Source organism: Podarcis erhardii (genome assembly GCF_964252035.2).
Source record: "Podarcis erhardii genome assembly, chromosome: 6".
Taxonomy (NCBI): Eukaryota; Metazoa; Chordata; class Lepidosauria; order Squamata; family Lacertidae; genus Podarcis; species Podarcis erhardii.
In genome coordinates this window covers 10915887-10937822 of record NC_138510.1, presented here as the reverse complement: position 1 = coordinate 10937822, position 21936 = coordinate 10915887, and the positions used below count along the sequence as shown (strand labels likewise).

Sequence of the window (21936 nt, the reverse complement as noted above, 5' to 3'; positions counted from 1 at the left end):
TGACGTGAGTTGGAATCGGGACAAAATCTGAAAGGCCATCTTTGATTTAACGTGATACAATCTTGGCAAGGTCACCTTGGGTATCTGCACTAAGCATGTGCAGTCTTACAATAAACATTTTACTGCAATCCCCTTTTTTACAGAGGGGAAATGGAGGCCAAGAAACAACGAGTTTCCCCCAGGTTCATCTGCAAGTCCCAAGCACAGGGAAAAATAAATATGGATTGTCTAAGGTCTGAGTCCATTCAGCACTTCATTCAACTGGGGCTACACTGATTTATATTTACTAGCAAGCTTTTATTGAAACAAAATAAAAAAAAATCCTTCCAGTAGCACCTTAGAGACCAACTAAGTTTGTTATTGGTATGAGCTTTCGTGTGCATGCACACTTCTTCAGATACCACGAAAGCTCATACCAAGAACAAACTTAGTTGGTCTCTAAGGTGCTACTGGAAGGATTTTTTTTATTTTGTTTCAACTACGGCAGACCGACACGGCTACCTGCCTGTAATTAAGCTTTTATTGCTATAGTTTTTCAGAGATGGCCTTTGGCTGTCTTCTTGTATTTCCTCTTCCAGCTTTACATCTACTCTTTCACCTGGCTCAAATAAGGCTTCTTGAGATTTCTATTCTACAGTCAGATAAGGCTCATTCCACAGGCAGTTGGCACTATTCACTCAGGTGCAGCCAGTTCTGACACTCTTATGAATGCAGCTGTTGGCATAGTTGTAGCCTAAGTATGTGGGTTTCTCCCCCTCCCCCACCATTCATGTATTTTTAGATTTCCACCAGGGACAGAATCTCATTTGCAAAGTGGCCCTAAACTCCTCAGCAATCCCAGTTGCACAACATCATTCTCAAGCTAACAGCATAGCCCCCAGCCAAGTCCGCCAGGATTAGAGGATGTGGCTCTCACCAGGAGATTGGCAACCATTGTTTCCTCAGACAAAGGACTGTGCATTTTTGACTCATTATATTTGTGGAAATGTCAATTTGTGGAAATTCACAAAGTTCTATTGGGACGGTTTTTCTGGAACGAGTATATTAGGAATGAAACCAATCTAAACAAGTAAGGGTCTTGTTTTACTCAGAGTTTCCCTATTGAAATTCATTGGCTGTGTTCTTTAATTTCAATGGGTCTACTCTGAGTAGGACTGGCATCAAATGCCACCCTTAAGTCACTAACTTTTACATTTCATGTTTCTAAAAGCCTTATTCAAATGTTCATGAAGGGAGTAAATGTACTCCGAGGGGTGTGCTGAATCCATCAGACTGTCTACCCAATGCATGAAAACAATACATAAACGTAAAGGTAAAGGAACCCCTTCAGTTAAGCCCAGTTGCGAATGACTATGGGGTTGCGGTGCTCATCTTGCTTTACAGGCCGAGGGAGCTGGCATTTGTCCGCTTCCGCAGACAGTTTTTCCGGGTCATGTGGCCAGCATGACTAAGCCACTTCTGGTGATGCTAGAGCTGCGCATGGAAACGCTATTTACCTTCCCACCGGAGCGGCACCTAGTTATCTACTTGCACTGCATGCTTTCGAACTGCTAGGCTGGCAGGAGCAGGGACCGAACAATGGGAGCTCACCCCGTCATGGGGCCTCGAACCGCCAACCTTCCGATCAGCAAGTCCAAGCGGCACAGTGGTTTAAACCACAGCACCACCCACATCCCTCATGCAATACATAATGCCTCCTTGTTTTACGCTCTTTATGGTGAAATGATCCCTACCAAATTATCTGACTGATGCTTAGTCCAATGAAAAAGTAGGCAACTGTGGGATAGGATAGCAAGGATAATCTGGTGTACTTTCATACATGTGGAAACACATTCAAAATGGCAGCCCCTGGCCCAGGCAAGGCAGTGTCCCCATCCCAGTCTCCGCTCCTTACTGTGTGCCACCTTCCATCATGGTACTTTTCTTTGCTCCTGACTCTCAGTTTCCTTCCGCTGATATCAGCCAAGAGCACAAAGCGGCCGCTGGAGACAAAGAGGGAGAAGAAGGAGCCCAGAGATTCATTGGCCATGTAAAAGAGGAGGCCGTTGGATGAGTTCAGTCTGACCTCCATGGAGAAGTGAAACCTGCAGAAAAAGAAGGGTTGGAGGCCATTAATGAGCACATTCTGCCCGCAGCTGCTGCCTCGCCTTCTCAACTCCCATTTCAGGAAGTGTCCTCTGGGGATCCATACGGTTTCTTTATGACACTCTGGAGAAGGAGGCAACTGTTAAGAACACCTGCCTTCAGTAAGCTCCACGTCATTCCAATGATTTCTTAACAAGAAAAGGGGATTTGTTGCCATCTTGGCTGCAGTCTTTGCAAAGTGTTAATAGCTTTTCAGGTTGTAAGATCACTTACAACCAGAAATGCACCCACATCCACACCCCCCCACCCCCCCCCACAGAGGAGTTTTCTCATGTTTTAGTACCTCACAGAACCCACTGCAGCCCAACACAAAAGTGGTTTTGAGTCAGGGGACCCTAATCCAGAGTCCCTGTGATGATAGGAACCATTAAGCCAGACACATTTCTCAGGTTTTTCAGTTTTCTATTTTTATGTTGGAAAGTAGGATAGCACTTCTTAAATAAGAAGGGAACAGAAAAACTACTTGCTTCCCCCCCCCCTTACTTTTGGTGGAATGTTGCTGGAATGTCGTCAAATTCCATGCGGCTCCCTGGGTACGCACCAAACTGGAAAGCATTCTTAAAGGCTTGGGGGTGTTTGGGTAACCGGCAGCTCATATCTCTCAGCATTGTCTTGCTTGGCACCTGCGGGGAAATGATTCAGAATTCATTCTCCATAAAGAAAACATGCGGCATGTGGCTTCCTCCTTAAGACTCTCACCTGGCTTCAAAACTCAAGGAGAAAATGAATCCTAATCTTACAAGTAGCAGGTGACATGAATGGCTACGATTCACAATACTACCCCTGCCCCCAAATGGGTGGCACTGCAGAGGAGACAAAGTTACATGCAGGGCTTTTTTTCAGCTGGAACTCGCCGGAACTCAGTTTCGGCACCTCTCAGGTGAGCATCATTGCCATTATAAGAAAAGAAGGGAGGCGTTCATGGTGAATTCTGGCACCCCTTTTTCTAGAAAAATAGCTCACTTAGTGCATTCAAAAGGATGCATACAGGCATAAGGTGTTTGAGGCAAGCAGCAGTAGAGGTAAAGCTAAAGGTACCCCTGACCATTAGGTTCAGTTGTGACTGACTCTGGGGTTGCGGCGCTCATTTCGCTTTATTGACCGAGGGAGCCGGTGTACAGCTTCCGGGTCATGTGGCCAGCATGACTAAGCCGCTTCTGGTGAACCAGAACAGTGCACAGAAACGCTGTTTACCTCCCCACTGGAGCGGTACCTATTTATCTACTTGCACTTTGACGTGCTTTCGAACTGCTAGGTTGGCAGGAGCAGGGACCGCGTAACGGCAGCTCACACCGTCGCGGGGATTCGAACCGCTGACCTTCCGATCGGCAAGTCCTAGGCTCTGTGGTTTAACCCACAGCACCACCCGCATCCCAGCGATAGAGTTAGCACATGCAATTATGCCCACACATGAACTTTTTAATGCATTGGGGGGTGCTCATACTGTAAGCTGTTTCTGAAATTCTTGTAGGTACAAACCTACTAAGTTTGTAGGTGTTTCACTAAGTTTGGTGCTGCTCTCTTGAATCCCTCACCCTGAGCCAAACCTTGATTGAGGGTTGTCCAGGGGCTCTCATGTGTGAACACAGTGCATGCTTGCCAGAAAGGGGAGGGCAGCTCAAAAGAAGCCATCTTCCCAAGCAGCACATTCTCGTATTGACTTCTTCTGTGGGTGGAACGGATGCGCTTTTGTGAAACCAAAATAAGGGAAATCCACACACAGGAGTCATTGCTTGGGCAACGGGCCTAACAGGCAGTGGGGAAGAGCTGCTCTGAACATTTCCCTGGGTGCTTCTGACTATTTCAGAACAAAATGAAGCACAGGCTGCAGGCTGGACCTCTTGTCCCTGTCCCTATAGTTAACGGCTACTGCATCTGTAGATAAAGCCAAAAGGAGCAGAAAGGGCAGCTGCAACAATTTCCATCACCTTTGGTTTCCACTTGCCCTTCTTCTCTGATGCCCTCATCTGCTGGGGCTGCCGATCCCTGGGGCAGTTCATGGTCACGTTGACATTCTTGGTGCTCTGCTGCAGGTCCACGACCATCTGCGGGTCTGATTTCCTATTGCAGAAAGGGAAAGGAGCTCAGCAGCTGTTCAGCCAGGACCACAGCCAGATGGCAAGAAGCTGGCAGAGAGGCCTTTCTGACTATATTAGCCCATCCTGGAAGCAAAGCAACTCTCAGATCCTTGTTGATTAATTGTCCTTGTCATGTATGGACAACAACCAAATCCCACTTATTTCATTAACCCGCAATATTGTATCTGCCTGCAGCTGATCTTCAAGGACACTGTAGACTGCGCCTGCTCTGTTCCTGCCTGGCATCATCTTAGGTCTGCATCTTCGTTCTCATTCCTGAGCCCCAAATGTTATATTTAATTTTACTTTTGACAACAGCAACACAACCTGTTTAGAGGATCCAGGATCTGTGTATTTGCACAGTTAGGCCACATGAGGGAGAACAAGGCTCATGTCTTGGAGCAAGGAGTTTTACCCCATCAGAGCCCTGTGTGTGTGTGTGTGTGTGTGTGTGTGTGTGTGTGTGTTGCACTGCTGCCAATTCCCACATGATGAAGTGCAGCAATTCCTAAGCAGGTGCATGCTAAAGTATGGAACCTTCAATGCAGATGAATGGTGAACTCAGCAGGCAACACCCAAGTACAGACGTGGCATCAGTCCTGATCTGAAGAATTGTAACCAGCAAGAATGCCCAACTTGCCATGGTTTATTTAGTCCAAATCAATATTGTTGCTTTAAAAGAAGGTTATGCTTTATTTCAGCTTCCAGCTGAAATTCAAAGCCATCAAGATGTGTGAATTCAAAATGGAATGATTGCAGTGAAAACTGATTATAGAGTCAGTAGTGTAACACAGAGGTGCATTTTAGGATGCCTGGATAGCAACGCTGGACAAATCCTCGGACTAGCCAGCTATGGTTGGATGCTACTGGTGGCACTGCAAAGTGAACAAGAGGGCAGGCATTTGCCATTAATGAAGTTAATTAAGTTCTGCAGTGCGGCTGAACTCCCTGACTCCTTTGGCGTTCTTCCACAGGTTGGTGTGCAACAGGGGAATCTTAGATAAGTACACAGAGGAAGCAAACTTTGGCTTACGCTTGATATAAACTTGCTATGCTCATTAACAGCAGACCCAATTATCCCTCAGGGTCTGAGGTAGAATAAATAATATATTTTTTTAATTGTCCAGTAGCACCTTAGAGACCAACTAAGTTGATCTCTAAGGTGCTACTGGACATTTTATTTTTTATTTATTTTGACTGCATCAGACCAACACGGCTACCTACCTGGATCTGAGAGGGGAAAGAGTTCTAGAGGTGTGCTGATGCACAGCTAGGCACCTCATCTATTTGCCAGCTGCCAACAAGAACATGCATTTGGTCATTCATTAGCCCTGGGGAGGCAAAAGCCCCCTTTCCAACTGGCACTGTCCCACTGGTAACCTAATAAACAGCTGTTTGCTCTTCTAAGAACAGCTTCCTGCACCTCGGTTTTGAACAGAACCTCACTGGCACTTGAGCCCAAATATAATGTGGACTTTGGATACCCTGTCCTGATTGGCTCATGGCCGTCACCTTTGCTCCCTTCGAACTTGCATTGTCATATCTTCTGGTTGCTTAATCTTTTGCCTTTACGTAGCCTCAGTCTCAATCTATTGCTTTTGCCCAAAGTAACCCTCCCCAGCCCACTTAGGTATCAGAGAATTTTAATTGTTTCCAAGAGACCACATTATTCATTCTTCGCAGGCAGTTTCTTCACTCAGACTGCTCTTTTCAATCTTCACAGGGCTTTAATGAGGGTAGATTAATTAGTTCCTCGCCATGCCTCTCTCACCTTGTTCCCTAGCCTCTTTCCCACGTTTGCTGTTTCCTTCAGGTTATCCAGAAGCCTCGAAAGAATGCAAACCCACATTTTCTCCCTTGATGGCCGTGGGTGCAGATGCGTCCCCATCCTTGCCACCGTGCTTCCTGCCCAACCCTTTATTGCAAGATGTCAGTGCAGCCGGTGGAGCCCCACTTTCCACACCATGACTGCTAATCACTCCTCCTGGGGAACCACTCTTCCTGTGTATGAGAGGAACACAAGACTCACCTCCTGACAAAGACGTTCCCAATGCACCCTGTGAGGTTGCTGATTTCGCCGGCTTCAGGCATGCCTCCTAGCTGAAAGACAGCCAACTCATCTTGCCGCTTCTGCCTCCTGTGGCGATCAGACCCTGGTTGGGTTCCTTGAAGCTGATCGTCAACATAAAGCCGGACTCTGGAATGGAAACACATTTTCTTTCAAGGAGACATGATTCGTTTGTGCCAGTCCCTCCTCCCCTGTGCTGGGGAAGGGGTGTGTGTGCAATGAACCAACATGCAGAAGAAAAGGGTGGCTCTGAAAGGTATACCCTGCGGAGTCACTGTAGATAGCGACATAGTGGCTTGTGTCATCTGCATATGCGTTCTTGGTGGTGAGCTCTGTAGAGAGGACGCTAACGGCCACTCTGCCATTCTGCAAGGAGACCTGGCAGGTACCCTCCTAGAAAGACAAAGAGGAGAATAATTTGTGTGTGTGTCACAGACCTTCAGCAAGCTCAGAGCAATTTCACCATATCAAGGGTGAAATGAGGTTCCAGGTGCAGCAATGTGTCTTTCTGCTCCAGAGCATACAGAACACAAAGGCACCCAAATTAACACTTTTCTCACAACAGACAAAGCCTGAAGAAGATCCAGCCAGAGCTTTGAGCAACTGAGTAGGAAATAGAAAACATTCCTCCCTTGGGAATACAGGTGGCAGTCAAGCTTTCAGAGGTCACCCGTTGCGCCAAGAAGACACAAATCGTGGAGCATCTAACAAAGGGAAAGAATAGGGCATGTATCTTCCATGACACTTAAATGTTCTCTTAACACTGGTTCTCAGTGGGAGGAAGGAAGTGCTAGGAACGATTCGTGCCCATCAGCCACTTAGGAGAGTTGATGGGTGCTATAGTGGGACATCAGCCAAGAGGAAGGGCATACCTCTGTCGCATGGTGGAACATCAAGCCACGGCTTTGGGTGGTGCGGAAGCTGAAACCAGTGTAGAAATCTTGCAAAGAGGGCACATCCTGCAGCAACATCGTCAAGAAGCCGTGGCCGTGAAGTTTAACCGAGCGAGCCACCTGCAAAGGGGAGAGAGTGATTGCAATACCGATAGAACCCATGCAGCAATGAGACTTGCCCCTGAGTAGACACATATATGGGGAAGTCCCTTCCAATGTACCTGACAGAAGCATTCTTCCATTCTCAGCCCTGCTTTTGAGCTTCCCAGGGACATAGGGCTGAGCACGGCTGAATGTCTGATTTATTTTCATGTCTGAATTGCTTCCCACCCCAAAATGATAAGCAATAAAAAAAACCACATATGTCAAAACAATATTGAATCTCAGGCAGGTGTGAACCTCCACTTAAAATGGTGCAATTCTTTTTTTTTAAAAAAATAATATTTATTAAAGTTTTAAATGTTACAAAAGGAAAAAGAGATAATTCCAAGTTAAACAAAAACTTAACAACACATCACAATAAAAAAAGAGGAGGATAGGAAATTTTTTTTATAAAAACCAGAAAAACAGAGAAATAGAAACAATTAAAAAACACAACGAACCTTCCCATAACTTATCTTTCATTTACTTGTTTCCTTGACCTCCTCGCACCTCCCTTTTTTTGTATTCTAGTTCGGTTAGCTATTTCAGCAAATCCTTTCCAACTTTCCCAATTTTTATCCTATAATTTATCTTAATATAATGTAACTTTACCTTTCCTCCTTTCATCCATTAACAATCTATTTTTACTTAATCCTTTATAATATTTCCGCTATAGGGAACATAACTTCATTCCAGCCTCCTTCTAACATTCCTTAATTTTACAATGTTTCTGTAAATAAACTTTAAATTTCTTCTAATCTTCTTCCACCGACTCTTCTCCCTGGTCTCGGATTCTGCCAGTAATGGTGCGATTCTTTTGGTCTAGCACAGCAAACAGGCCGAACATGTCCTACTCACCAGGAGGTCTGAAGTACAGCCGTAACTCACTCCCGTGGTGTTCATACGTTTTAAGTCAACGTATTTTCCAAGAGCCTTCAATCCTTTCATGCAGCCACGGATGGATCCGCCTTTGGGGAATATTTTCTTCAGGCTGAAAAAAAAGTCATACTGAAAAAGTGGGGTGGGGAGGGAAGCGGTTTTGGCTCTCTACGAGCTTGTATGGGATTCCATACAAAATGTCTGATGGCAGAGAGAGTTGAAGGAGGCGGAGGATGCATAAAGAAAGCTGCTGAACCCGAGAATTGCAAGCAACCAAGTCCGACTTAGAACAGACCCACTGAAATTGATGGACCCAATTTAGTTCTGTCCCTCAGTTTCAATGTGTCTACTGTGAACATGGCAAGCACAACCCAAGCTCCTCTTTAGCCAAATCTCACAGCTGCAATAACGGACCTGGAGAAAACTGCAAAATCAGATGCTGAACCCCAAAACAGGGTCTGTGGTTTTGGGGTTTTTGTAAGCTGATGTAAAACCGTATCCCTGCCTCCCATAAGCACTTTGCAAAACCAAACACCCTATTTTAATTTTGTTTTTAAGTTGTATTCATTCAACTTGTTTTTATTATTGCTTGTTAGCCGCCCTGAGCCCGGCCGTGGCTGGGGAGGGCAGGGTATAAATAAAAATTATTATTATTATTATTATTATTATTATTAGGGATTGTAAATCGTGGTCTGACCCAGAGGCCTCTGCAATGCTGTACACGAAGACATCATTTCTGATCAGGGCTATCAGGTTGTTTTTTTTGGGGGGGGGCGAGGGAAGAAACACCCACAATTCAGCATCAGTACATTTGTGCTGAGCATGAAAGTGTGGTCCTCATAAGGAAACACGATGACAAAGACAGAAGAGAGGAAACGTAAGCGTACCCCGGGAGCTGAATAATAATAATAATAATAATAATAATAATAATAATAATAATAATAATAATAATAATTTATTAAGTATACCTTGCCCATCTGGCCGGGCCTCCCCAGCCACTCTGGGTGGCTTCCAACAGAATATTAAAATACAATAGTCTATTAAACATTAAAAGCTTCCCTAAACAGGGCTGCCTTCAGATGTCTTCTAAAAGTCTGGTAGTTGTTGTTCTCTTTGACATCTGGTGGAAGGGCATTCCACAGGGCGGGGGCCACTACCAAGAAGGCCCTCTGCCTGGTTCCCTGTAACTTGGCTTCTCTCAGCGAGGGAACCGCCAGAAAGCCCTCAGAGCTGGACCTTAGTGTCTGGGTAGAACGATGGGGGTGGAGACGCTCCTTCAGGTATACTGAATGACACAAAAGCCTTACCTTTCGGGCAGAATGGAGATGGGCGCACCACCCAGGAAGTAGGAAGTGGCACTCTGCAGCTTGTTCTCCTGCTCCACATTGAAGACGGTCGACTGCTCCAGGCGCACCAAAACGCGGTCCTTGGAACCCATTTTGTGGAGGAATATTTGGATCTGGAATCGGACAAAAAAACCAAACCAAACAAGATGGGTAATGTCCGCTGGAACTAGGGGTCACTTGTCCCCAAAGAAGTTGGAAGGCAAGTGTCAGGGTTTCTGGGAGAAGTGAGGAGATGGCAGAGGAGACGGAAAGCGAGTGGGAGGAGAGAGAGAGAGACGAGGAAGAAGATGACGGAATTCGAAGGGAATCTATGAGCCTAAGCAGTGAGTCAGAGGATTCCCAAAAGGGAGCTAGCATGATCAGGCGAAAAGCAGGAGAAGAGAGAAGCTGTGGAAAGTCAGGAAAGGAGGGGAGAAAGCCCAGTGAAGCACAGACGCTGTCAGAGGGGTCTCAGCCGGAACGGAGTAAAGGGGGTGGAGTTGTCAGCCTCTCGGAGGGAGGAGGAACAGGAGAAAACAGAGAGAGGGGGTTGGAGCAAGGTGTTCAGCCGGAAAGGGTAGAGAGTGGAACAGGGGGCAGTATAGAGGACGAAGGAAAGGTCAAAAGCAACGTACGCGCGCCAAGTTCAAACATAGAGGCGCGCGGAAGTGGGGAAAGTTCAGAGGAGGAGCCCGGCCCCAAAGCCAGAAGGAGGGGGCAGGAGGCGGCAGAGGATTCAGCCTCAGGCGAATCCCGGAAAGAGAGAACCCAGGGGGGCAGAAAGACCCTGCGGAAAAGAAAGGAGAGGAAGAGGTGGTCTAGAGCCAGGCTATTAAGTTGGTGTGGAGGAGGGGAGGAGTCAGAGGGGGACTTCGGCGGTCTGACGTGACAGACGTACAGCCACAATGCTGAACTGTGAAAGAAACAATTATCTTCAATAAACTTTTCCTGTAAGTAAACTATAACGGAGTAAGGTCTCTCGTGAGCTGGGACCCACCTGGGTGGCTGTGACAGCAAGCGCCCCGGCTACCTAAGGCAAGACTTCTGTGGCACAATGGCTGATGGGAGCCTGACCCCTGAGTCCAAGCAGGTAACATCCCTACTCAGAGATCTGCACTGGCCATCGATTTGTGACCTGGATAAGTTCAACATGATAGTAAACAAAGCCTTTAAGAGCTTGTGGCCAGTTTTCCAGAAGGAATGCCTCCCCTCTGTGGTAATTAATAATAATAATAATAATAATAATAATAATAATAATAATAATAATATATTTAAACCCCGTCCATCTGGCTAGGCTTCCCCAGCCACTCTGGGTGGCTTCCAACAAAATATTAAAATACAGTAATGCATCAAACATTAAAAGCTTCCCTAAGCACTCACTTGGCTGCTTAGATATGTAGGACTGGCTGTTGCAAGTGACGCACAAAGCTCCTTCTGCTTTTGTATGAAGTGGATCCTTTGGTGTGGCTAAACCCATCTTTGGAACTCGCTGCCCCGTTTATTTCAGGCAGGTGCCTTTACTCTACTGTTTTCATCACCAGCTAAAAGCCTTTTGTTTCATCTAGCCTACCAAGCCATGTTATTTTAGCATTTTAAATAAAAGCATGGGTTGCAGGTGGTTCTTTTTTGATATAAAAGACCTGATTAAGTTATATTTTAAATTTTCACGTTGTTCATTTCTAGATTTTGTTCAGTAAACTGCTCAGGTACCTTTTTTTGTTCTAATAAGCAATACAGAAGTTGAAACATTGTCCTCAAGCAAGTTTCCTGAGCCAAGAGGATGAGCCAGCACTGAACATTCCTCTCCATTATATTCCCAAAGGCGTCTTCCAGTGAACAATAGCCAACAAGATGCCTGGTCAAGAATCAGAATAGTTTTGAAGACCAGGATCTTGGTGGCTGGTGGGAATAGCCCACAATCATTCTACGATGCCGCAAATAGGTCACTGCATGGAAAATGCAAAAAGCCCAGTTCCTAAACCACAAAGGCAGTGAGGGAGCTGGAGCTTTATGGTGTGGCTTTCTGCCCCCTGCCCTGGGACCCTCTGGGAAAGGGCGTGTGAGACCCTCCCCTAGCCTAATCCAAGTACAGAGGTCTCTTTCCGCCTTACCACTTTATCTGTATTGCTGCTGGCTACCAGTGCAGCAGGTTCCTTGGAGGCCTGGGCCACCTTAAGGCCTCCGTCAAAGTCATAGTAGAGCACCAGCTTCCCTTCTTGAACAGCCAAGCAGATCAGCTGTCTCTGTGGAGGAAAAGCGAGAAGAACCTTTCAGTCTATCGATCCTGAATGTTGCCTTCCCCTTGGCACATGGTCAGTGTTCTTGCCCTGGAAAGAGGAGGTGGTCTCCACTTGTTGGAAGAGGGAAATAAAATTTTTTAAAAGCAAGGAAAGAAGAACAAGATCCAAGAACAGTGTACCCCTGGGGCAAGGTTTCCCAAACTTGGGTCTCCAGCTGTTTTTGGACTACAACTCCCATCATCCTTAGCTAGGTTAAGGATGGTGGGAATTGTAGTCCAAAAACACAACTGGTGACCAAGTGTGGGAAACTCTGTCCTAAGGTTTCAGCTGCAGTTTCCCCCTCAGGAAGGTCCAAGTAAATTAACCATGACACTAAGTAAGCTATATAAAAAAAAAACCATCTAAACTGGGGACTCGGCTATGGCGCAATGATATCAAGAGGTGACCAGTGCAGAGAGGATGCCCATTTTGCTCCCTGATGCTTCCTCTGAGCCAGGTCATGTGCATTATTATTCTCCCCCCCCCAATATTCACTTCCCCCTCCACTTACATCTAACACCACTCACAATCCAAACAGGACTTTCAGCTGGGAAGCCCCACCCTCACAGTATGGTCAACAATTCAAAGCAACGCTTGCCTGAAATTTCAGGAAGAAAAGGATCCCATTGTGTGACACCAGCCGCATTTCTTGTTCAAAGCGCTTGAAGGAGCCGCTCTGGCCCTCAAATGTGATCTCTGCATAACCGGTGCCGTCGAAATAGGAGCCGTCGGTCAGCCAGGGGTCCCCTGTTGATTTAGACCTAAAAGAATGGAGAAGTAAAAAAGCTGACAAGAAGAATGCCCAGTCTTTTCTTTTAATTAACATTTATTTATACTTATTCATAGATCTACAAGAATGCACACCCTTTTTATCATATACTAAGATAATAGGGACGCAGGTGGCACTGTGGGTTAAACCACAGAGCCTAGGACTTGCCAATCAGAAGGTTTGAAACCCCATGACGGGGTGAGCTCTTGTTGCTCGGTCCCTGCTCCGCCAACTTAGCAGTTCGAAAGCACGTCAAAGTGCAAGTCCGGCGGGAAGGTAAACAGTGTTTCCGTTCGCTGCTCTGGTTCACCAGAAAAGACCTAGTCATGCTGGCCACATGACCTGGAAGCTGTACGCCAGCTCCCTCAGCCAATAAAGCGAGATGAGCGCCGCAACCCCAGGGTCGGTCACGACTGGACCTAATGGTCAGGGATCCTTTTACCTTAAGGTAAGACAGCTACTTAGTCTAAAGAAGAACAAAGAAAGAAGACAAGAAAGGGAGAAAGGGAGAGAAAAGGGGAAAGAGAGGGAAACTACAGAAAGAAATAAAAATAAAAATAAAAGGACTTCCAGCTTTCTCTCCTGCAGCTACATATAATATTCATTCCTTAAAACCCAACCATTCTGTCTTCCATAAATCTGTATTGTTTTCAATCTTCAAATCCTGATATTGCAAGTTATTTTCTCTTTCACACAAAAAGTCCCCAAGTCCATGGCAAATCTATGCAAGTGGGCTCTAGAAACACAGAAGTCACGCGGCTACTTTTATTCTTTTTTTTTAAAAAAAAGAAATTCTAAGCCTCAAAAATGGGGAAACAATTTTTTGAAACGAAAGACTGTAGTTTTTGCTTTCAGGGGTGTCTCATACTGTGGAGAGGTAAAGACCTGGAAATCAGCAAAAGGTTGCATATTGCTAGAGCTCGGCAGCTCTTTGCAAGAGCTGGCAAGCTGCGATTAGGCTGAATACCCCTCTGAGTAAGAATAAATAAAACGCCAGGGCACGACATGTAAGCAGCACAGTTCAAGAAAGTACAGGTTCCGTATGAAACAATCAAATAATCTAAGATCTCTGCTGGATCATGAAAATCTCAGACTTACAAAAACTTATTTTTAAAAGTAAGTTTTCTGGCCGTAGGAGCTGAGGGTGTGTAGATAGATTCTGCTACAGGCTTTTTACTAGCTGGCTTGTTTACTTGAAAGGTGCAGCCCAAGCTTGTGCCTGAGTTCAGCAAACTGCCGGCATCTCTCAAGCAAATGAAGCGACATATCTTTAGGCTTTGTGGAAAGCGCAGGAGGTCTGAGTGGAGAGCATCCCCGCCTTTGCTCTCTCTGTGCCTAAAGCCTCCGAAACGTCTTCTGCAAACCCCACCTCATTCCTCCCCTCGCACTGCCCCAGCAAGCCACTGTCAAAGCAAAGAGGAGCGTGGGCTTGGCGTCCCTTGCTGTGGGCTCAGCTCACCTTGTGCATGGCCTCTGGGCGGCAGTGTCCAAGTGGAAGGTGCGCTGGAAGTTGTACAGGCTGACGACTTCTTCATTGAGAGAATCCATCTCTATGCAGCCTTTGTAGTTAGGGTAGCGCAGGGGTGCCGGAGGCTGTGGGTAAGAGAGGAAGTGTCCAGGTTCATGGCCAGGACAGGCGCGACTCTTCTGTTTCAATTTGGTGGGCTAGACCAGCAGCCCCACCAACCCCCTCCAGTACCCTGGGTATTCCAGTTGCTCCTTGGTTGCCTCCATCTCTACATGGACTCACTTCCCATTTAAGATGCCTAAACCCTTTGCGATTCTGCAGTCCCAGCCTCCTCTTCCCACCCATAGGACCGTCTGCTGCCCCAGGCTTCCCATCTGTGATTTTTCTAATGAACCTACAAAACCTGATCTTCATCCCAGGAGTAGCTCCATCAGTAAGTATGCTGACTGGCCAGGCTTCTGCTACCAGTTACAATCAATGATGAGGTTGCTTGGGGGTTATTATTACTTATATCCCACTGTGATAGGAATTTTGAGGTCTTAAGATATATGGTAATGTTCATAAGTGTACCAACCAAGCACGTACATAGATCAGCACAGGAAGACTGACCTGGAACCATTTTGATTCCGAAACTGAGCAAATGTTTTCTCTGCAAGGTCAAAGTGGGAAACCTCCCCATTGTCTCTTTCCTCACAAATCCTGTCTTAAGGGCACATTTAAGGTGCGGGCCTGTGAGCTGGCCCAGGAACTAAGTATTTATCATTACAAAAGACTAGCTAGGATCCCCAGGAAATACCGTATTTTTCGCCCCATAGGACGCATCGCCCCATAGGACTCATCTAGGTGTTTTTTTTTGGGGGGGGGGGAATAAAGGGAAAAAATTATTTCCCCCCAAGGCGCGGGGGCTGGTGTGGGCGAAGCCTGAGCCCCCATACCACAGCCCCCATAACAGGCTGCCGCCCCAAGCCTTGCGCGCCCGGCGGGAGCTCCTGCCGGGCGCGCGAGACTTATGGACATCTGCCTGAAGCAGGGGGTGGGCTCTGCAGCTCACCCCCTGCTTCGGGCTGCAGACTGCCGCCCCAAGCCTTGCTTGCCCGGCGGGACCTCCCGCTGGGCGCGCAAGGCTTGCCAACATCTGCACAAAGCAGGGGACGGATCCGCAGCTGGCCCCCTGCTTCGGGCTGCAGGCTGCCGCCCCAAGCCTTGCTTGCCCGGCGGGACCTCCCGCTTGGTGCGCGAGACTTATGGACATCTGCCCGAAGCAGGGGGTGGGCTCCGCAGCTCGCCCCCTGCTTCGGGCTGCAGGCTGCTGCCCCAAGCCTCGCCGGGCACGCGAGGCTTGCGGATAGCTTCCTGAAGCCTGGAGAGCGAGAGGGGTCGGTGCGCACCGACGCCTCTCGCTCTCCAGGCTTCAGCGAAAGCCTGCATTCGCCCCATAGGACGCACACACATTTCCCCTTCATTTTTGGAGGGGAAAAAGTGCGTCCTATAGGGCGAAAAATACGGTACAATCAAGTAACTTGCCAGACAGGAGATAAACAACATTCAAAATTTCTGTTTTAGACCGCCTTTTTTGTGATGTAGGTATGATGTACCTGAGGGGTGGTCTTAGGTTACACCCCTTCTGTGATGTATGTATGATGTTTCTGTGGGTGGTCTTGATCTACAGGGTGGCAATTTCAAAAGTCTTTATAAGGCCTTGCGCGCCATTTTTCTGGGTTCCTCTCCTGCGGGTGAGGGGAGCACCCTGTTGCAACAGATCAATAAAGATCAATCTTACTAGCTGCTTTGCTTCTCTGGTTGGCCTCTGTTATTCTCTCCTACCAATAGGGAATCTATGGAAGCACTCTATATGGGCTCTTGGATACCCCGTAAAGGAAAATGGCAATTTTTGTTTACAACACCACCTTCCCTTCCAAAGGAGCACAGCACGGCAAACATGTCAGGCATAGAGTTGCAGAGTTGGGAGGAACCCAAGAGTCATCTAGCCTAACCCTCTGCAGTACAGGAATCTGTGAGGATACCCAGAGCTTACAGGGTTAACAGCTCAAGGGAAATGACGTCCTGTCACTGGGGGTGTGTTCGCATCTTTGTTATGTGAACGTTTTTACTTTTGGTTTTGGCTGCGAAAGGAGAAGCATCATGTCTTCGCTCTCTCCTGGCTGAATTGTTTGTTTTGCTGCTGTACAATAAAGCTTTGTAGAATAGAAGCTGTTGTACGAGAGTTTTACTGCATGGCTGAGATTCCTTCCACATAGGCATATCGCTGCACAAGATTCTCTGCTGAAGCTGGGATAAGCAGGTTGGCACAGTGGAAGCGGACGGGACGCCACAACAGTTCCGCTGATCGCAGCCTTGACGGACTCTCAACAGAACAGAATCACAACTAAAGAATCCCTGGCAGGTGGCCATTCAACACCTGTTTAAAACCCCCAAACATTATAAAGCATTGTATAAAGCATTATACAAACAGTGAAAAGCATTCTCTCAGGCAGTGCATTTCCCAAAGAAAAATGACTGGCCCAATTCTTCTTACAGCTAGAAACAGTATCTTACAGCCATCGTATGCAACCCCTCAAGATTTATTAATAACATGTGCCAAGCTGACGGTGTTATTAGCTGAAATATGAATTTATCTGGGAAGCGAGCCTTACATTGTAGGGGGGAGTCTTTGCATCATTTAATCATCTTTTGCTGGAAATTAGGGGCATTTCATGCTTTCTATCAGGAAAACATTAACTTTCCCATTTGAGTAAAAGGCAACAGTGTGTTCCCTGTGGAGTGTTGCACACATTTAAAACAGATGTTTTGATATACACCTGGCTATGTGCTTAGTATTGCTCAATGACGGTCCCTGCTGAAAACACCATGTGCAACAGTAAAGGCTTGCCTGACCCAAACCACAAATGGCTGCTACTGGTGTTGGTGATCTGGTGTTACAATAACAGCAGAAAGAGCACCCCCCCTCCATGCCCCCCTCCACTACTAGTCTGGCCAGCCCATCTCACCGTGGCCAGCCCATCTCACCGTGAAGCTGGAGGGGTAGCCGCCCACGTACAAGACCACGTTCTGGGGCTTGAAGTTGAACAGTCCCTGCTCTCCTTTGGCAACGCTGTCGCCTTTTGTTTCGTGCAACGTTTGCTTCTCCACCGTCACAGACATGTGCCCGTACTGCAAAATCCTGCAAGGAAGGATGGAAGGAGATAGGGTGAACAATGCAAAGAGCAGAGGCTAAATAAAACAGGCACGAAGGACACTTGCCAGGCCTCCCAGCGGAACAGCTCTGAATCCTAAATGTCAGAGCAATTTCTTTTATTTCCCAAACAGAAATGATTGGCCCAAGTCTTCTTACCCAACAAGCAATGTCCCACATTCTAAACAAAGAAATACTGCATTAGAATGCTCTCTCTTTCTCACACATACACATTCATTTCTCCCACCTTCTCCCTTCCATACCTGTTGATGCTGACTGCTGCAAATTGCTCTCCAATTTCTTCATCAACAGATAAATGTGTTGGTTCCTCATCCCCCAGTCTGTAGACCCATTGAACCTTGCGGTCTTTCAGGATGACACCCATGTAGTCACCAGTGCCCTGGATATGCACAGTACAAGCACAAGTCACCAGGAATGCTTGACATCTCCTTGCCAAGGCCATCCCTTGGGCAACTCTCTTGGTGCTGGTTACGGACTGCGAAGCCAGCTTTGGATTTACAAACTCAAGAGTTTGCACAGCTTGCTGCTCACCTTAATCATGTCAACATACTTGTTATCGTATACTCGATGTGACTCTGTGCCCAAAAAATGGCTTTTTATCTGCATGCAGCACAGACACACCGCTATCAAGCAGTGACATCAGCATGCAAAGATGTTGTGAAATTGCTCTCCCCACCTCCAATGCCATGCTTCTCATATTCTCTCTCACAGAAGCAAATGTACTTACATTCCTGTGCCCCAGGTACAACACAAAGCGCCCCGGGTCATCTCCATTTTGACGCCTCTGCCTCGGTTTGGGCTCTGGATTCTGGATGTAGAATTTGAGGGAGGTGTAGGCAGCCAAATCCTGAAGGTTGCTGGGAGTCCGGATCTGCACACCTGAAGTTCCATTGAACTTCACTGGGACTTTGATCTAGAAGCCAAGAAATCAAACCAACAGAGGCTGACATTGTCTCCGAAGAAGGGATCCAAAAGGTAGAATCTGTTGCACTTGAAATATTCAGCTAAGTTTCACTCAGAGGAGACCCACTGAAATTAATGAACATGACCACTCAGTAAGGCCCATTCAGGCCCAAAAGTAAGGTCTACCATTGATGCTAATTTTCATTGATTACAACCCCTATCTCCATCCTTAAAAACCTTCACTGCATAAACTTCTTGCACTGAATGCCTGGCCATCCTGATAGGGTCAAAGCTTCTCCTGGTGGTTGGAATAAAACTGTTTGGGGAAGGGAGAGCATGAGCATCAGTTGGCAGAGCATGAGACACTTAAGCTGAGGTTCAAGTTCCACATTGGGTGAAAGATTCCTGCACTTAAGGAGATTCACCAAATGAGCCTCGTGGTCCCTTCCAATTCTTTAAGTCAAATCCTTCACTGGCCCTGCAAAGAGCTGTTCTCTCATTTCTGGTTGAATGTTTTAAAATATCCAAGGACTGATGCAAGACACAAATGGGGAAACCCATGGCCCTCCAGATGACATTGGGCTCCAACTCTCCCATCAGACACCACCAAAAACATGGCTGATGGCAGCCACAGACTGCCAAACCCAGAGAGCCACAAGCTTCCTATTCCTGGCCAGTGAACCTACTTGGGCGCAAGGCAACATCTAAGCCAAGCTGGAACTGTTGTGTATTGAGTCAAAGGATTTGATATCTGTATTATTATTGTCTGTATTTGCATTAGGGTAAAGTAACTGCCTTTTGGTTCCAGAGGGTACAGCTACTATTGGTTCATTTAAGCTGCTGTATTTGGATCCTCTGTCTTATTGGTTGCCTCCAAACGGCAGGACTGTGATTGCCTGATATTGTTCCCTCCAAAATGTATCCTTTCTAGCTAGTTCCCTGTCCCTATAAATGTAGCTCTCCCCTCCTCAAGTTTCAGTCTTGTTGCGTTAATAAAGAAGTGTTACTAGAGAACTGTCTCCAGCATATTATGTCAAGAGAGCTGAAATCACAAACCCCACGTCACAACAGGAACCTTCTCTCGTGGGTTTCTGGAACAAGGTAGGCAAAGGTAAAGGGACCCCTGACCATTAGGTCCAGTCATGGCTGACTCTGAGGTTGCAGTGCTCATCTCGCTTTATTGGCCGAGGGAGCCGGCATACAGCTTCCGGGTCATGTGGCCAGCATGACTAAGCTGCTTCTGGCGAACCAGAGCAGCGCATGGAAACGCTGTTTACCTTCCCGCTGAAGCGGTACCTATTTATCTACTTGTACTTTGACGTGCTTTCGAACTGCTAGGTTTGGCAGGAGCAAGGACCGAGCAACGGGAGTTCAACCTGTCGCCGGGATTTGAACCGCCGACCTTCTGATCGGCAAGTCCTAGGCTCTGTGGTTTAACCCACAGCGCCACCCTCTACAAGGTAGAGGTCTGCTTTTGAGCCCTGGAGTAGAAGCAAAGAGACTTATCGGCTGTCTCTCTGAGTCTCTGTGTCTGTACCTTACTGACGGCATTCCGGGCCAGTGAGATCAGCTGGCGCACCCGCAGGATGTTGTCTGAAACAGTTGCGTTGTGGCTCCTTCTGTTCTCCAGACTGCTCAGCTTTCCCAGGAGCAAAGGGAGGGTGCTCTCAAGGCTTGAGACTGGAAGGCAGGAGAGAAAACAAACCCAATCGGACAGCATAAGCTAGAGAACAGGCACAGGACTGGCGGCTGAGAGTAGAAAGGGAGTTCAAAGAAGGAGTAGACACATTTCTGGGAAGCAGGATATCGACACCTGAAAAGTAGGACCAACATAAGAACAGCCTGCTGGATCGGGACAGCAGCAGCTGCCTCACCTCAAAAAAGGGACTGTAGCTTGCAAGCTTGCTGAGCTCCTGCTGAGCTACCACTCTCAGCTTAATAGTAATAGTAATAGTAATTTAGTATTTGTACCCCAACCATCTGGCTGGGTTTCCCCAGCCACTTTGGGCAGCTTCCAACAAAGATTAAAAATACATTAAAATGTCACACATTAAAAATTTCCCTCAACAGGGCTGCCTTCAGATGTCTTCTAAATGTCAGGTAGTTGTTTATCTCTTTGACATCTGATGGGAGGGCGTTCCACAGGGCGGGCGCCACTACCGAGAAGGCCCTCTGCCTGGTTCCCTGTAACTTGGCTTCTCGCAGCAAGGGAACCGCCAGAAGGCCCTCGGAGCTGGACCTCAGTGTCTGGGCAGAACGATGGGGGTAGAGACGCTCCTTCAGGTATACTGGGCCGAGGCCATTTAGGGTTTTAAAGGTCAGCACCAACACTTTGAATTGAATTGAATTAAATTTGAATTGTGAATCTGACCTGCACATGCTTGTCTTACGTTTATAATTCAGGAGCTGAAGTAGAAAGTTATATCTTTGGAATTTTGACTGTCCAAATTGTCTTAAGCTCAGTGATAGCTGCTCTCCTGGAACAATGCTCTTAAAAGCAACCATGCCAGACTGTAAAAAGCAGACACAACCTCGCACAACACCGCAACCCCTTTTGCAAGCTCTCTTACTGCCATTTTTATTCCAGTCCTCTCTTAAACAAGATCCCCATTGAACTGTCAAGTCATTGCCACAGAGGCAACTGCAGAAAAATTACTGATTTCATTCCTGGCTATAGACTCATATTAATTATGTGTTCTGACAATCTGATTGCCTGTCCCAGTAGTCACCGACATATAATAAAGCAGGGCATAAGAGAAGCTGAAATTATTTACTGACTGGGAGAAAGAATATAGCAGGTGGTTAATTACCTAAATGGCCGGTGTCGAAAGGCCAGAAGGCAAAAAAGAGAACAATTTATTATATTTTTTTCACTTTAGCACTCTGCCAGAAAAAGAATTAATGGCATAAGACACACACAATTACAAATCAAGTACAAACAGTGGAACGGACAATGTGAAAAAGTGTACAGGAGGTAAGAAATGAAAGGAGTCTATTTGGCCTGTCACATTGGATATTGGACAGAAAAGCAAATAACAATAGTTAGAAATTCGTTCAGTTTGCTTTTCAATGGAGCCAAAGCATTTTGATCGTCTTCAAACCAGTCTCCACCTCACCCCCGAAAAAGTACAGATATATTTAAACGTGACTGTTTTGTACCTGTGTTCCTGGCATCTCGAACAGCTTGATTTAAATCGTTGCTTTTAAGGTCCCCATATTGTTCCTTCCATTCATCAAGATTCTTCTTCATATCGCTCAGTCTACCTTCCATCCTAGCCACTGTTTCACTGGCCTCTGCAGCAGCGTCTTTTGCACTCTGGATGGCCTCTGAGGTGCCATCTTGCAAAGGAAGGAAGGTAAGTTGTAAACAAAGACAAGAGAAAGGAAGTTTTTGATGCTAAAGTTCTTAATGTTTAATGTATGTGTTCTATATGTCAATAAACAATTTTAATAAGGAAAAAAACGAAGTTTTTAACGTTTAGGGAAGTTTTTAATTTATTCTGTTTTTAATGTTCTGTTGAAAGCCACCCAGAGTGGCTGGGGAAACCCAGCCAGATGGGTGGGGTAGAAGTAATAAATAATAAATTCTTAATTATTACAGAAGATAAGCCACAAACATCTGCACCAGTGCAGAAAAGCAAATATGTGAGTTGGCAAGCGTCGCGTGGAAGAAGCCCACAGACTATTTCTGTGCCACACTAATGATAATAATAAATTATGTTTCATTTAAACCGTTTGGTTGGGGTGGGGAATCATCAGACAGACGCCGGGATT

General features: G+C 46.5%; 1 protein-coding gene across 1 annotated transcript in view; it reads right to left on the bottom strand.

The window, feature by feature from the left end:
• Window positions 1-21936, bottom strand: part of LAMA5 (laminin subunit alpha 5) — a 195859-nt gene that overhangs the window by 7362 nt on the left and 166561 nt on the right. Inside the window, exons 59-74 of the mRNA XM_081868208.1 lie at window positions 21322-21501; window positions 19700-19842; window positions 17987-18172; window positions 17502-17638; window positions 17073-17226; window positions 14037-14170; window positions 12407-12569; window positions 11641-11772; window positions 9512-9663; window positions 8184-8316; window positions 7164-7304; window positions 6554-6684; window positions 6253-6420; window positions 4074-4206; window positions 2629-2768; window positions 1895-2084 (exon numbers count right to left, since the gene is read on the bottom strand). Coding sequence (XP_081724334.1) covers window positions 1895-2084; window positions 2629-2768; window positions 4074-4206; window positions 6253-6420; window positions 6554-6684; window positions 7164-7304; window positions 8184-8316; window positions 9512-9663; window positions 11641-11772; window positions 12407-12569; window positions 14037-14170; window positions 17073-17226; window positions 17502-17638; window positions 17987-18172; window positions 19700-19842; window positions 21322-21501 — 2417 coding nt within the window. The remainder of the gene's footprint in view (window positions 1-1894; window positions 2085-2628; window positions 2769-4073; window positions 4207-6252; window positions 6421-6553; window positions 6685-7163; window positions 7305-8183; window positions 8317-9511; window positions 9664-11640; window positions 11773-12406; window positions 12570-14036; window positions 14171-17072; window positions 17227-17501; window positions 17639-17986; window positions 18173-19699; window positions 19843-21321; window positions 21502-21936) is intronic.